We start from the raw sequence: 16,479 nt of genomic DNA on the forward strand, positions 1-16,479 counted from the left end.
ACTTTTCTACAGCTAAAGAAGTAGCATCCAAAAAAAAGTTCCAGCTTTGTCCCCCGCTAAGGTTAGAGTTAAGCTCAGCTACCATAAAGACACTGACTTCTATGGAAGCAGTCAGCCATGGCCTCAGTCTGCCCTTCCAGCAAAGTGATGGGCACAGATCTTTTAGAGGTCCTTTCAGCTCTGAGAGAGTCCTTCATCCCTAATGATGGGGGAGTATGCAGAGACTGGCCATGCTCTTGAGTACAGGCACAGGCTGATCAGAACTCTGGTACAAGATTCTGGTGATGGGACGTTCACTGCAAACCCACAATATAAACTGCTCCCTAAGAAGTCTCTGTGAGCTCTTTCCACCAAGATACTGTTGGGAGTCTACCCATTCAGCTTCAGATCCTTCACTCTATTTGTCACGGGCTGAATTGTGTCTCCCTAAAATTCACAGGTGAACCTCTTGGAAATAGAAAATAGAGCCACAAAATTCACAATAAAGGTCACACAAAGCCGTTAGGGTAGAGTTATAACTCAAGTTATCTGGTATCTCTATAAGGATAGAAAGGGACATCATGGATATTTAGGCACAGAGAAAAGGCCAAGTGAGGGAACATCAGAAAGGCAGCTATGTGGTAACCCAGGGAGAGAGGGCTCACAGAACCAACCATGCTGACACCTTGATTTTGTATTTCCAACCTCCATAAATGCAATACATTTACCACGTTTTAGCCACTCAGTGCTATTTTGCAACAGCAGCTGAATCGACTTCATGTACCAGTTCTGGGTGTATGAAGGCTTCTACTTCCAGCATACTTCACCTCTACTACTCATACCTGTAACCTACTTCAGTGCCCTTGCACTACTACAAGCACTGCCAAGTATAAATAAAATAATATCTGTATATCTGCCATCTATTAGTAGAGAGTATGAAATCCCTATTCCCTGACCTTGAAGTAGAACAAACCCTTGCCCATGGATTCAGCTAAGGCTGAAATTTCATCTGCAACTGGAACTTCACCTGGAACTCCACCCTTGCTTACTCCTTCTGTCTCCGGCTTGCATTCTTCCCTTCTCCATTTCCCTCTAGAGACCTACCTTCATAAGACATATACATATAGATGGTCATCTTAAAGTCTGTTTCCAGGGAGCCCCACTTGAGAGGCTGGCTCAAAAGATGTGTGCATCTCAACATCATGGCTTAGGGCCAACTTGAATATTCCACATTCCACTTAGGACTTGCTCCTACGAAAGAAATAAGGGGAAACTGTGATGGCTGCAGATACCTCAGATTCCCCATGTTAGCACAAACATATTCTCAAACCCTGTCTAAGAGAGGTCAAGCTTCATGAGATCCAGCCTCAGAACAGCTCCTTAGAACTTAGCAAGGTTACGTATGAGGCTGTGGTTAGCCTCTAAGTTCCCTCCATTGAACTGAATTCTACCTGAAAGCTGGACTCACTTTGGGAGACCATAATTTTTAAGCAGGATTGATAAGGGGTTGGTAGGGGGACCAAAATGGGAAGAGAAACAAAAGTTCACATGAATCTTTGCATGGATCCCCCTAAAGGTAAAACCAGGACAAAGATGTAAATATTTTAAGGAAGTAATCCTAGAACTGATAGGTTGGAATGATACAGGGATGTGCAGGAAGCCTATATGGATATGATAGTGAACAGGTCACTGCCAGGGAACTTGCAGCTTAATTCTTCTGGGACCATGAAGATGAAATGGAAAGTGCAATGAGAGCATTCTCATTGAGAGCAAAGTTACTGAGAATCTCTCCAGCAACATCTGTTTGGCTCAAGGATCTGTGAAGAGCTGATCCAGGGCAGCTGATGTCCTGTATTTATTATGGGCACGGTGACTGAGAGGTGCCAGAAGGTACCACAAGCCATGGGAAGAGCTCAGGACATACGAATGAGGCACTGGCAAGTATGCATGAAGAATGGTTTTTCAGGAAATGCCATTGTTAAGAGGGGATACGTGAAGTAGGAATTTCCAGGGGGTTTTTTTGTTTGGTTTTTTGTCAGTCATGGGGCTTGAACTCTGGGCTTGGGCACTGTCCCTGCGTTCTTCAGCTCAAGGCAAGCGCTCCACAGCTCCACTTCCAGTTTTCTAGTGGTTTATTGGAAATAAGAGTCTCATGGACTTTCCTGCCTGGGCTGGCTTTGAACCGTGATCCTCAGATCTCAGCATCCTGAGTAGCTAGGATTATAGATGTAAGCCACAGGCACCCAGTGGAATTTCCAGTTTTTTACTTGCCAACATCATGAGCTCAACAAGTTGTTCTACCTTTCTGAGCATGGGTTCCTTCATTTACAAAGTAGAGGTTAAAAATAACAACCTAAGTGAAAGTTTGAGGAATAATAGGATATTTGCCTTACCTCAAAATATCTCTTACAAGATACATTCAAATTTACAAAGGTAAGAAGTATCTTTAACATCTCTGGCACGTCTTAGTGAATGAGAGGTGAGCTTATCACTTATCACTTAACCCAAGAGATTAAGTGATTATAACTGTGACAACTGAACAGATCTTCTTGAGACAGTAGAGTTTTTATTTGCTTAGCTAAATTCAGGCAGACTGCCTAGAATGAGACATTGCTGAATTTGGGAGAAGATATTTCCTGGTTTTTTAAGTGCTATTTTGCATTTGGTGGCAATCCTCACCTTTGTCTCCTTGTTACAGTGACTTTGTGGTTGTTACAAGCTTCTATTCCCTCCCTTAGCTCGAGATCTAGGATGACAAGCTCTGCATGCATGCCAATTGTCATTAGCACTTTTTTAAATAACCAAGCCTAAGTCCAATATGTCCAGGAATGACTTCTACCTTGGTGTTGAGATAGTTCTTGTCATTTACCTTCCAGTCAAGAGAATTTTTCCCATTGACTGTGTTTTTAGAAACATGAGCTATAAACAATGAGAGTAAAATATTCTGGAAAAAAAGACACCAAAAAGAGCACACTCAAGTAAAGGTTTTAACTGCTACTAAGTAACTACTGTGTATATGTTAAGGGCGTCCTGTCCTCTCTCTGTATGATCAGTGATGGCCACTGCTTGCTGCTCGGTAGGACTACCAAAAGGCTCTAAGACCTTTGTTTCTGGATCTCTATGCTAGAAATGTTCATTTCATTGGTCTGGGTATGGCTTGAACAAGGACAGGTTTGCGTTCTCCAGGTGGTAGAACCACTTTACCAAATCATTCAACATTTATTTGACCAGAATTTACAGTGGATTCCATTATTCATAGTTGTGTGATCTATATAAAGTCACTGTGACCAGTGAATTGAACAGTAAATACTGAGTCATTGTTCTTAGGGAAAATATGAGTTTAGGTTCCTTCTAGGAAGCTTCTATTCACCTGGTCATATGCAACATGTCTTATATGTAGTTTTTGTTTAAATATACTTTATTTAATACATATTATTGACTCATTAACACAACCAAAGGCTAAAGCCTTATAACTCATTCCTGGATAGAATTTATCAAACACTCACATTTTCTGCATAAGACATACCCTAACCTTCTTGTACACAGAAGACTAGACAGCACCATAGAACTACATTAATATAACCCCTATTTTCACTGTATTTGATTCCAGTGCCCTGTATCTTATATATACATTTTTCTGATTTGGGGAAGGGAAGGGAAATAACAAAATGCTGAAATAAGGATATAGGTTGACTCATTGTAACAATGAGATGTGCAAGACACTATGTTGAAAACGAACTTTACAACTTGGGCAGGGAGAGAAGAGTTGGAGAGGTGGGGAGGGAAGGGGAAAAACAAAGGAGGAGGTAACAATGCTCAATAGGAAATGTACTTATTACCTTACTCATGGAACTGTAACCCCTCTGTACAGTATTTCTACAATAAAAAAACATAAAAAAGAACTACATTTAGGACATTTTAAACAACAAAATCATTGAGCAATATGCACTAACATATAATGCACTGCTAGCAATAATGCACTGCTGAAAGGGAAGAGGTCAAAGGTAGTGGGGTAGACAAATAAAGAGAAGAAGGTGGAAAATGCATTCACAAAATTAAGAAAAGAGAGAAGGGTTGGATTGGAAGGGATGGGTGAGAATATTGAAAAGAGTAGCATTGATCAAGATATATTGTATTCATAAACTGCTTTGTTGAATGACAACTCCTTTGTACAACTTAAATAAGGAAAAAATGCTTGAGCCAGGCATCGGTGGCTCATGTCTGTAATCCTAGCTACTCAGGAGGCAGAGATCTGAGGATTACCATTCGAAGCCAGCCAGGGCAGGAAAGTACATGAGACTTATCTCCAATTAACCACAGAAAACTGGAAGTGGCAATGTAGCTCAAGTGGTAGAGCATTAGCCTTGACCTGAAGAGCTAAGGGACAGTGACCAGGCCCAGAGTTCAAGCCCCATTGCGGAAAAAGAATAAGCTTTATATATTTTCAAGAAAGAACACATTACACTGCCTTTTTTCCATCCTCAGTTGGCAAAGTTCATATTGAGCAGCTCAAATTTTCTGCATTCTGCTCATGTCTGAAAATGACTGCAAAAGTGTCACAAGCATTGATTTTTGAGACTACTAATCTATTTTTAGCAAATAGCCGACTTGCAAATACAAACCAATGAATCATGAGAATCAACAGTCCATGAGACACAGCAATTTTGCTCCTTGGCAAGTAAGTGTGTCCACCAAAAAATAAGCGCAAGAATGTGCACACAACTTCCCTTGTAATAGTCCAAACCTGGAAATAGCTCACGCATCTATCAACAGGAGAATAAAGTGGTATATTCATACAATGAAATATTAATCCACAATACAAAAGAGCTAACTACCAACATACACAGCAACATAGAGAAATCTCAAAGACACTGAATTGACCAAAACAGGTTCTTTTGTTTTTATTTTGGAGTTGATATATATTTGTACAATGATAAGATTTAATTGTGGTACTTCCATTCATACACACAGTATTCTTCAACAAATTCATCCTCCTTTACATATTTCCATTGCTCCCCTTCCTTCTCCCTCCAAAAGTATTTGGTTTCATTATGTTGTATGCATGTATAGATACATACATGAATTTATACAATATAAATATATATAATTTATATGAGTGTTATCCCTTGATTCTCTTCACCCCTCAGTTTCTCCTGATCTCCATTCTCTCCCTTCCCTTCCCCCACCTCTGATCCCCTCCTAGACAGTCCTCCTTTTACATTTATGTCCTGTTACCATTACTGTATCATCATCAGCATCATCAGCATCATCTTTCTAGTATACAGCACTTTATAGAGAGCAAAGTAATGGTTACTAGAGGCTGGGATGGGGAAGAAGTGTTAGAGAGAGGATGGTTAACAGGTATATACAGTGCAATTGGAAAGGAGGAATAACTTCAATGTCCTATAGCATGGCAAAGTAGCTGTGTTTTCACAGTTCATTTCAAAATAGTAGAGAAGATTTTGAGTATTCACAACACAAAGCAGTAATAAATGTTTAAGCTGATTGATACACCAATTGCCCTAATATACTCATGATACTGTATATATATATAGAAATATCATACCTTTTAAATATATACAATAATTATGTGAAAGTTAATTTCTAACATTTTGATAAGACTAAATGCTTTATATAAATTCAAGATCAGGCAAAATTAATCTGGAGTGCTAGAAAATAGAATGCAAATATGGTAGATATTGATTGAATTCTGTCAATACTCTACTTGAATACCAATGGCTGATTATACAGATTAAAGACAGAATGGATCACAATAAAGACCCAATTGTATGTGGTCTATCATATGTGCTCTATACAAAACACACTTCAAATATAAAGACATATATATTAAATATAATATACATAATGAAAAAAGGAATATCATGCTACCACTATTTTTTAAAGCTTGATGAGCTATGGTAATTTCAGACAAAAAAGACATCAAGGAAAGGAAACTTACCAGGGATAAAGAGAGGCATTACATAATGATAAGGTAGTCAATTCTCCAAGGAGATATAATGATTCTTAACATGTGTATGGCTAACAATAGAACATCAAAATAAGTGCAGCAAAAGCAGATAGAGCTGCAAGGAGAAATAGATGAGTCTACTATGATACTTAGAGACTTCAATACTCCTCTGTCAGAAACGGCCAGATCCAGCAGGCAGAAAATCAGTAGGGACATAATTGAACTCAACAACACCATCAATCAACTGGATATAATTGACATCTATAGAGTAGTTCATCAAACAAGAGCAGAATACATATTCTTCTCAAGCTCACATGGGACATTTGCCAATATAGACCACATTCTGTGCCATAAAACACACCTTGACAAATTTAGGAGAATATAAATCATACAATGTCCACTCTCAGAATACAACAGAATTAAACTAAAAATCAATAATAGAAAGGTAGCTGGAAAATCCCCCAGACAACTCATCCTCAGATGTAATGTTTTATTTTCTGTGTCAACTTGGCTAGGCTGTAGTGTGCACTTGTTTGGTAAACACTAGTCTAAATGTTGCTTGCTGTAAAAGTATTTAGGATGGTGGGGTCTTTTTTGTCACAGTGACAAATACCTGCGAAAACAAGAAAGGAAGGATATATACTGCTCAGTTTCAATCCTTCATGGCAGGAAGGACAGGGCAGAGTAGAGTAGCACATACTATGGTAGTCAGGAAAACTAGACTATAACCTTGTCATTGAGAGCCTATATGGCTACTCTCTTGGGCTGACTCCACTTATTGCCTGTGGATTTCCCTGGTGGATGGTCCATGTTCCAGGCACATCCAACACCCTAAAGTCCTTACTGAATCTTCAGCTTCAAATTGCTCTGTCAGGGGACTGTCTACAGTGAACCCATGCCTGCTACATTTTGTCTTGCCTTGCAGGTTTTCTTTTGAAATCTGGGTGAAAGCCTTGCATGCCTGCAAAACTAGCAGCATGTGGACCATGCCAAATATCTGCTGCCTGGAACACAGATGCATTGGCCTTTGAGTTTTGGGGTGGTTGAGCATGGCCAAATGAATCCTAGGACAACTTTGTAGGCAGCCCTGAGTGCTCAAGGTATCAAGATGTTGCATTTTCCCTATTGTCACAGGCAAAATGTTTGATTTTTTAATGCCACTAATCTCTTGATAAGCCATGCCTTCCTTAACCCAAACTTTCACAGGATTTTCTGGCCAAAATATGTCTTTCTGCTCTGTTTTTTTTGTTTGTTTTTTGTTTGTTTGTTTGTTTGTTTGTTTGCTGTTTATTCTCACTGTGAACCTGGGGAGTGGGGATGGGAAGAAAAGGCAGCAACAATCATGCCACAGCATGCTTGCTGGACTGCCTTGAAATTTCTTGCACCCAACCACTTGGTCCATCACTCTTAGATACAACTTGTCTCAAAGTCTTAGGACACAAACAAAATATAGACATGTTCTTTGCCAGAACATAACATAAATAGCTTCTAGTCTGTTTCCCATAAGTCCTTGTTCCCATCCGAAATATCTTGAGCCCAGTCTTTACTGCACTCATCTCCATCTGCATTCTAACCTTCTGAACTCCACCAGAATCATCCAGCCTAGGGCTTCTCTACTGTATGTCTACACCTTTTTTTCAAGTTCCTCTCACATACCAGTTCAGAAAGACTCCTAAACCACATGGTCAGGTAAAGTCATAGCACTGATCCAACTTCCCTAATTTTGTGTTCACTTTCTGAAACTGTAATCAACATGCCTGAGAGAATAAATTAACTTTTGACTACCATGGGGAGTTATTTATTTTGGTTCATATTTCAGAGGCTTCCATCTGTCATGGCAGAGCGGGTGTGGCAAAGCAAAGAAGACATCATGGCTCCCAGGAAGCAGAGCAGAGAATGCCTGTACTCACTAGATTCCTCCCTTTCCTCCCTTTATTCTATATGAATCCCAGCCTATTGATGGTGCTAACCACACTCAAGGCAGATCTACCCTCCTTAGGTAATCATCTCTGGACTGCTCACACAGACAAACCCAGTGGTGTACTTTACTAATCTCCTAGCTGCTTCTCAATCCAATCAAATTGACAATCAAGATTAATTGTCACAGTATTTTTTAGATATAATTAACCTTTGGATCAGCAGACTTAAAGAAATTGCCTTGCACAGTGTGAGTGGGCTTCATCAAATCAATGGAGCAAAAACTAAGGTTTTCCAAAGAAGAAGGGATTTGCCTTTAATACTGAGACACAGAAATCTTGCCTAAATTTCTAGTTTGGTAGCTATCTCTCTGGAATTTTTAAATTTAGGAATATAATATCGGCTCTTATCTGAATTTCCAGCCTACTGGCTTGCTGTATAGTTTGGACTTGCCAGCCCCCATAGTTACATAAACTATTTCCTTAAAATCTCTCAAAAGATAACTGAATAAAGAAATACAAAATTTTTGAAAAAGTCAATCTCTCCCCAACCTTCGCCCCTCTTTTTCCTCTTTTCTTCCATTTCTCTGAAGAACCCTAAATAACATACTAAATGACAGCCCATGTTCAGCCACAGTGGAAGGGTGGTACAATGGATTTGTAAGAAACTGTGAGAGCCCAGCGCCGGCGGCTCACACCTGTAATCCTAGCTACTCTGGAGGCTGAGATCTGAGGATCATGGTTCAAAGCCAGCCCAGGCAGGAAAGTCCATGAAACTCTTATCTCCAATAAACCACTAGAAAATCGGAAGTGGCGCTGTGGCTCAAAGCAGTAGAGTGCTTGCCTTGAGCTGAAGAGTGCAGGGATGGCACTCAGGCCCAGAGTTCAAGGCCCATGACTGACAAAAAAAAAAAAGAAAAGAAAAGAAAAAGAAACTGTGAGGAGCCAAATAAAGAGAGGGTTCTTCTCCATCCCAGGGTTATCAGAATGGCCAGAGCAGTATTAGAGGTATGAGACAAGATCTGCAGGGTCCTAAAAGCTGTATGATCTAGTTATCACATAGGTAATGGACCTCTAGAGGCACCCTGCCAGAGCGGACAAGCTATCTAAAAAGGAGCTAGGAGCAACCATAGACACACCAAGGGTCATTGTTTAGGTCATACTTAGAGACAGCCAGGGTTAAGAGGGGGGTAAGGCAATATTAGAGTCTAAGAGCCAACATGCATTTCAACATTCATTGCTATGACTTAGCCTTAGCCCAACATCATGGTGACATAGCCATGGCTGTTGTAGAGGACAGATTGCCAGGGTCTCCTCATGTTCATATAATCCTTCCACTGGCACATGGCTTTTTGCAATGCAGAACTATATTTATTTAGAACAAAACATTACATCCTACATTAAAAAATAATTTTTATCAAAACCAGATTTCAGTCACAGTTATGATTCTCATCAAAACCAGATTTCAGTCACAGTTATGATTCTCAGGTAAGGGTACATGTTGAATTGCACTTGGCAGATGTGTTGGCAATGTCCTTTGCAGCTCTCCCCATTTCAGCCTATGTGGACAAATGACTTTCACACAAATTAGCTTACTTCAGCCTTCCAACAATCCAATGAGGTGACCAAGGACAATATTATTAGCCTCAGTTTGCAAACAAGGAAGTCAAGATTCAGGCACTGAAGTCATAAGCCAGAAAAAGGTCAAGGTGAAATTCAGACCCAGATTCCCTGATTCATAGTGCAGGCCTCTTTATAGTTATTATCATTAAATATATTAGATTTTCTTTATTGAGCATCTGTGTGTTCAAGGCAACTACTGCATTTATTAGTTATATAATTTACTCATAATTACACTAAAAGTTATGTAGTAGGATTACCATTTTATAAGTGAAGAAACTGAAGATTTAAGTGTTTAACTTTTCCTGACTCATGAGGTAGCCTTCTAAAAGTAGATCTTTGCAATATTGTATTTTTTTTTTTGGTTGGTCATGGGGCTTGAACTCTGGGTCTGAACGCTGTCCCTCAGCTCTTCAGCTCAAGGCTAGTGCTCTACCACTTGAGCCACTATACCACTTCTGGTTTTCTGAGTGGTTTACTGGAGATAAGAGTCTCATGGACTTTCCTGCCCAGGCTGGCTTTGAACTATGATCCTCAGATCTCAGCCTCCTGAGTAACTAGGATTACTGGTGTGAGCCACCAGTGCCCGGCTTTGTATTTCTTTAAAAAGCAGCAAATGTAGTAATATGGAAGGTAGATGTCTAGGCTGTGGTCAAAGAAGCTGACACCTACACAAACAGGTAAATTTGTTATATTTCAACCAGAGGTTGGTGGAATAGCGATATCACTATCCACAAACCATCTCTCCATTTCCTAGCTTCCTCTAGATTCAAAGGTCTTAGCAAGAGAGCAGGATGCTCAGCCAATATAATTCCTGAGACTAGAATTCAGGCCTGACAGGTAAGACTGTCCACATGCATGGTAAAACCACATCAAAACCAAGCCAGAGGGTGGGAAGGTGGCTCAGTGGTAGAGCACTTGCCTTGCATGCATGAGGCCCTGGGTTTGATTCCTCAGCACCACATAAGCAAAAAGGAAAAAGCCGGAAGTGGTGCTGTGGCTCAAGTGGTAGAGTGCTAGCCTTGAGCTGAAGAGCTGAGGGACAGTGCCCAGGCCCAGAGTTCAGGCCCCACGACCGGACCCCAAAAAAAAAAAAAAAAAAAAAAACAAGCCAGAGAATGAGGAAGGTCTACAAGGAAACTGACTCCACCAAGGCATTTTCACCTGTAAGAACAGAGATCAAGTTTGATAACTTCCTCTTAAGTTCTGTACTTTGAAAAGTCGATTGGTCTTAACATCACCATTTATGGAACTTAGGTACATCATCTTGTTCCTGGTATGAAGCACAGAGAAGGAACATATAGTTTCTGTAGTATAACTGTCAAAAGTTCATCAAGTAAATCTCATTATGAGGAACACCAAATAAAACTTTGTTTCAGGAATAAGTCTATAAAACAACTGGCCTATGCTCTTTCTAGATGTCAACCTTGAATGGAGATGTCTCAGTTTAAGGAGAATGATGATACATGACAAATCAAAAGTATGACCTTGTATAAAGTCCTGAGCCATAGAATAGGATTCCTTTCATTGTTTAAAAAAAAAAAAGCGACTGACAAAATTTGAAGGTAAGGTATCTATCTGTAGATTATCTAACAGTATTCTATCAGTTTTAATTTCCTAAGTTTGAAGAATGTAGTGTGCTGAGGAAAGATAAGACAATATATACCATGATACGGAGAGAGAAAGATAAAACAAACATAATAAATATTAATTAATGAAGAGCAAAAGACTTATTTTAACTATTCTTAAAAGTTTTCCCTATGGGCTGGAAAGGTGGCTCAGTGGTACAGTGCTTACCTTGCATGAATGAGGCCCTGGATTTGATTCCTTACAACCACATAAGCAGAAAAAGCCAGAAATGGCACTGTGGCTCAAGTGGTAGAGTGCTAGCCTTGAACTGAAGAGCTGCGGGATAGCGCCCAGGCCCAAAGTTCAAGTTCCACAACCAAAAAAAAAAAAAAGTTTTCCCTAAACTTGAAATCACAAATAAACGTAACTTACTTAGAGACACTGGACCTATATAAATAAACATGACTGAGTGTTCAGTTCTGCTAAGGAAACTCTGTCTGCATAAAACAAGCTTTAAAATTAGACCACTGAGTAAATGCTGTATAGTTGATTTTGAGTTCAGGAAAGAAAGAATGGATGAATAAATAATCAACCTTTTTATTTTTCAGATGAGGGAGCAGGTCCAGTGAAATAGAGTGACTTACCCAAAGTCACATGGCTACTTCTGAGTAAATTAAAGAATCAGAAAAAGAAAAAGGAATTGGATTCAGATCTCAGGCTATTTTCAACCACTGGCATCTACCCCTTTTCTCCCTGGGTTTCCTGAGGCCTAGTGTCTGGAGTAAATACCTCCAGGCCAACCTAGCAGGACCCTGTGGGTGTAGCTGCTGGCTTATGAAATTGTCCAAGGTATGGGGCTGGCTAGCCTTTGCTAACCTCTTGCAGAGAGTGGAAAGAAGAGATGCTCATTCTGCCAACAGATAGAATACAGAGCCAGACGTCTCCCTGCATCATTGTCATCTTTTCCTCTTACATGCTAATCTCCCTGTCGGGGGGTTGGAGGAGGCTGCTATTTCTGGGCAGTTTCCTGCAGTTTGATGCTTGTGTTTCTAATCGTTATTGCCACTTGCTGGCATCCCCTTTGGTATATTAACAGTTTCATGTGAATTTTGTGTGTGTTTGCATCGTGAAGCTGCTTAAAGTGAAAGGTGGAATTTTATTTTCCTGGAAAACTCAAGCCCCCTTCTGCTTTATGAGGCAAGCTGTACCTAATCAATAGAGGTAATGTAAAGGTTTAAAACATTGCAAAGCACCCCTAGATAAAGGAGCAGACATTCAACCAACTCACTTTGCCCTCACTGGGACATAAGGAAGAGTGAACAAGGATCGCTGCTCTGTATAATATCATTCTTCTTGACTGCTGGTTAAGAAAATCAGACTGGTTAAGAAAATTATAGCTGTGTGACCTAACAGAAGGTGCCTAAGTCTGGGCCTGAGTGACTCCCTCTAAAACAAAGTGGTAACTAGACCATTTTTCTCAAGAAAAGGCTAAAATCTCTAAGAAACAGTTTAAAGCAACTACCCTGAAGGAAGAAAGGAGCTTGAAGTCATGGGGTAAAATCAGAGCTTCTTCATGGGAATTTAACATGACCTCATGATTGGTACTTTTTAATAATTTTAGCTACACCACAGAGGAAGATGCTTTAGAATAGATCGTGAGACTCGCTGACTACTTTGTGCTCCTCCCTACTCCCAGGGTGAGGTGCTCTTTCTCCTCATCTAACACTCAAGGAATTTGGTAGAAATGTGTATGAAACTCCATAATCAACCTCTGATCTAATTCTGCTAGGGATGTAGTTCAGAGGCTAAGAACTTGCCTAACATACACAAGGCCTTGGGTTTAATATCCAGTCCTGGAAAAGAAAAAGATAAATAAATACAAGCTCTTTAACATTCACCTATGGCCCACCAATTCCATTCCTTGTTACTTAAAATAAAAGATATATTTCTTTTCATTAGCATTAATTATATAAAGTGGTTTCACTGTGGTATTTCCATACATGCATATAATGTACTTTGATCAGATTCACTTGACCTCTCTTCCCCTCTTCTCCTTCTTAAGTTTTAGTGGGTTGAATTATGCCATTCTACACACACACACACACACACACACACACACGCGCGCGCGCGCGTGTGTGTATATATATATATATATATATATATATAAAGTATATATATATATATATATAAAGTATATATACATACATACTTTCTACCAGCATCTCCATCCATCTCCCCTTCCTGCTGGTTCCCTCCCAACAGACTCCTTTAATACCATGAGATGTTCTTACTGTGTGGACTCAGAGTCCACACAAATACTTGTTTTTGGATGCTTGTGATGGATAAAAATAAAAATGACCCAAACACACATCAACAGGAAAACAGATATGCCATGGTACATCCTTTCATGAAATGTTCTTCAGCAGTAAAAAGACTGAGAGGCTCACAGTGAGGCTCACACCTATAATCCTAGCTACTCAAGAGGCTGAGATCTGAGGATCAGGGTTTGAAGCCAGCCTGGGTAGTAAAGTCCGTAAGACTCTTATCTCCAATAAACTATTTTAAAAAAGCCAGAAGTGACGTTGTGGCTCAAGTGGTATAGCTCTAGCCTTGAGCAAAAGGAACCCAGCGACAGCATCCAGGCCTGGATTTCAAGCCCCAGGACTGGTTAAAAAAAAAAAAAAAAAAGACCATGCAGTGACATGAATGAATCTCAGTCTCAGTTGTCAAGTGAGAGGCCAGCCACACAGGAGTAGATGCCATAGGACTCCATTCCTGTGTAACTCTAGAGAGTGGCCATATGAAGCTGCAGGGTAACAATCAAAAGAAGAGTTATGGGGCTGGGAAGGTGGCTCAGTGGTAGAGCGCTTGCCTTGCATGCTCAAGGCCCTGGGTTCGATTCCTCAGCACCACGTAAGCAAAAAGAAAAAGCCGGAAGTGGAGCTGTGGCTCAAGTGGTAGAGCGCTAGCCTTGAGCTGAAGAGCTCAGGGACAGCGCCCAGGCCCAGAGTTCAAGGCCCCACGACCGGACCCAAAAAAAAAAAAAAAAAAAAAAAAAAAGAAGAGTTATCATGTTTTCACTGTATTTGATTCTGGTGCCCTGCATCTTATATATATACATTTTTCTAATTTGGGAAATAAGGATACAAGTTGACCCATTGTAGCAATGAGATGTACAAGACACTATGTTGAAAACAAACTTTACAACTTGGAGGGAGTGGGAAGGAGGAGTTGGGGTGGTAGGGAGGGAAGAGATGGTAGGGGAAAAACAAAGGAGGGGGTGACAATGCTTGACAGGAAATGTACTCTTACCTTATGTAACTGAAACCCCTCTGTACAGTATCCTTACAATAAAATATATATATTAAAAGAGTTACCATGAAGGGGTTTGTGGAAGGACTGAGTGGGGGCAGAAAAGAGCAATGTTCTGGAGTTAGGGAGATGTTTTCTATCATGATGAGAGTGTTGATTACACAGGCACATATATTTGTCAGAATTCCTGGAACTGCATGTAAAAATCTGTGCCTCTTACTGTATAAAAATTATACCTCAGTTTAAAAGGAAACAAAACCTCTTGCCTGCTGAAGAGAGATGTCACTGGGAAATGTGAGCTGGCACTCTCCCTGCAAACATAAGAAGCACAGCAATGTTCTGAACATCAGACGCTTCTTGGAACTGTCACTGTAGGGCTGTTGAACAGAAAACTCTGAGCGTGAGACAAAGCCAGTGTGTCAAGATCCCACAAGAGCCTACTCTGCTGACAACTGTTGCTAACATACAATCTTGCGTAATGTCACTGCTACAGGTTAGGACCCTGAAAAGCAGGGAGCAGGGTGAAACTTGGCTTGTAGGAAGCCATGGCGTAGTTGTGCTTGGGATCAGAGTGAGTGGAAGGGAAGCCAAAGAGGGTAGACTTGGACTGAAATGCAGACCCAACAAAGGCTCAGAGAGTGCTGGGAGCCTGATGCTCAATGTGCTCTTCACAGCCCATTTCCAACTCAGGGCACTGGACTGGGGGCAGGGGGAAGGGTCTTTGTGTACAGAGAAATCTAATGAAGATATAAGTTTTTGTGCAAGACATGCTCTGGAATTGATTCCATTGGCTGACCATGACTAGAGAAGGAAGAAGCTAATGTCCTGAACAAAATAAGTGATGTTTTCTCAAATTTGTGTAGGATGAAACTGCAAATTAACTTTTGCTAAGATTTATAACCAGCTAACATCCATGCTAGGATAAATGAGCTTTACAACGAAAAAGATCCAATATACCTTATAAATTTAAGGCACATGTTCTTGAGACTAGTCATCTCAAGCTCCTCATCATTCTTAATACAGGTGGCTTACTTGGAATGGGATTGTAGGAAGTCAGGATGACTGGGAGGAAACGAAGCCCAGTAAAATACTTTCAGTTAAGATGATAATCACTGTGGACACCTGTAACTCATTGTTAGCAACTCTCTGAGTAGCGGTATAAGATATAACTTAGAATTGTCCTTCTACTGCTAATGGGCTATCCCCAGGAATGTCACAACTCCACACTTGTGAATGGCAACAAGGATAGTTTAACTACCTTCTGAGATTTCAGAGAAAGTCCCCATTAGTAGTAGAACCCTTTCAAGATAAGACACAATGGAGAAATGTGAGCCACATGGTCAGCTGACAGTGGGCTGGCTTCAACAGTGGTTACATGGTCTACAAAACTCCCAAGGTGCTAAAGTTAAAAGTATCCAGAGGGCTGGGTATGTGTCTTAGTGGTAGAGTGCTTGCCTAGCATGCAGGAAGCCCTGAGTTTGATTCCTCCATACCACATAAACAGAAAAGGCCAGAAGTGACACTGTGGCTCAAGTGGTAGAATACTAGTCTTGAGCAAATGCAGATCAGGGACATGCTCAGTCCCTGAGTTCAAGCTCCAGGACTGGCCAGAAAAAAAAAAAGCATCCAACTTCAATTAATAGTATGTTGTCACCATCTTAACATTCTTACTTTTTGGTAAAAAAAAACAAAAGAACCCATCCTCCTTTTCCCAGAGGCACTGCAAATTATGTCACTGGCCCTGCTGACAACCTCCACTGTCACCTCCTCAAAATCCACCTTAAAAATCAAGCCAAGTCACACAGTTCTAGGGTCACTGACCAGCCAATGATTGTGCAAGGCAGCAAAACAAGGAAGGGTTTAAACATATCCATCTAATGTTCAATTCCCTTCACAGGCAACCTTAGCTGGTAGAAAAGGTCTGCACTGGGATCTCACAGCAACCTCTACCCATTTGTACTTCCCCTTCCCTCTCACAGCCATTACTTCTAAAGAAATCTTTGCAGAACTGACTCTAAATCAGCATGTTCTGCCAAAAAACACGTTGCTTCTGCAGTCACAGGAGCAAGGGGTGTGCTGTGTGACCACAATGGCCATTTCCATTGCTATCTAGCC

The 16,479-nt window shown here is 40.5% G+C and overlaps 1 protein-coding gene across 1 annotated transcript in view; it reads right to left on the reverse strand.

The window, feature by feature from the left end:
* Positions 1–16,479, reverse strand: part of Slc24a3 (solute carrier family 24 member 3) — a 735,644-nt gene that overhangs the window by 691,631 nt on the left and 27,534 nt on the right. The window contains exon 2 of the mRNA XM_070006676.1: positions 1,084–1,230. Within this exon, the coding sequence (XP_069862777.1) occupies positions 1,084–1,183 (100 nt within the window). The 5' untranslated portion in view covers positions 1,184–1,230. The remainder of the gene's footprint in view (positions 1–1,083; positions 1,231–16,479) is intronic.

Source organism: Dipodomys merriami, unplaced genomic scaffold, assembly GCF_024711535.1.
Source record: "Dipodomys merriami isolate MVZ:Mamm:240054 unplaced genomic scaffold, mDipMer1.0.p SCAF_7, whole genome shotgun sequence".
In the NCBI taxonomy this organism is placed as follows: Eukaryota; Metazoa; Chordata; class Mammalia; order Rodentia; family Heteromyidae; genus Dipodomys; species Dipodomys merriami.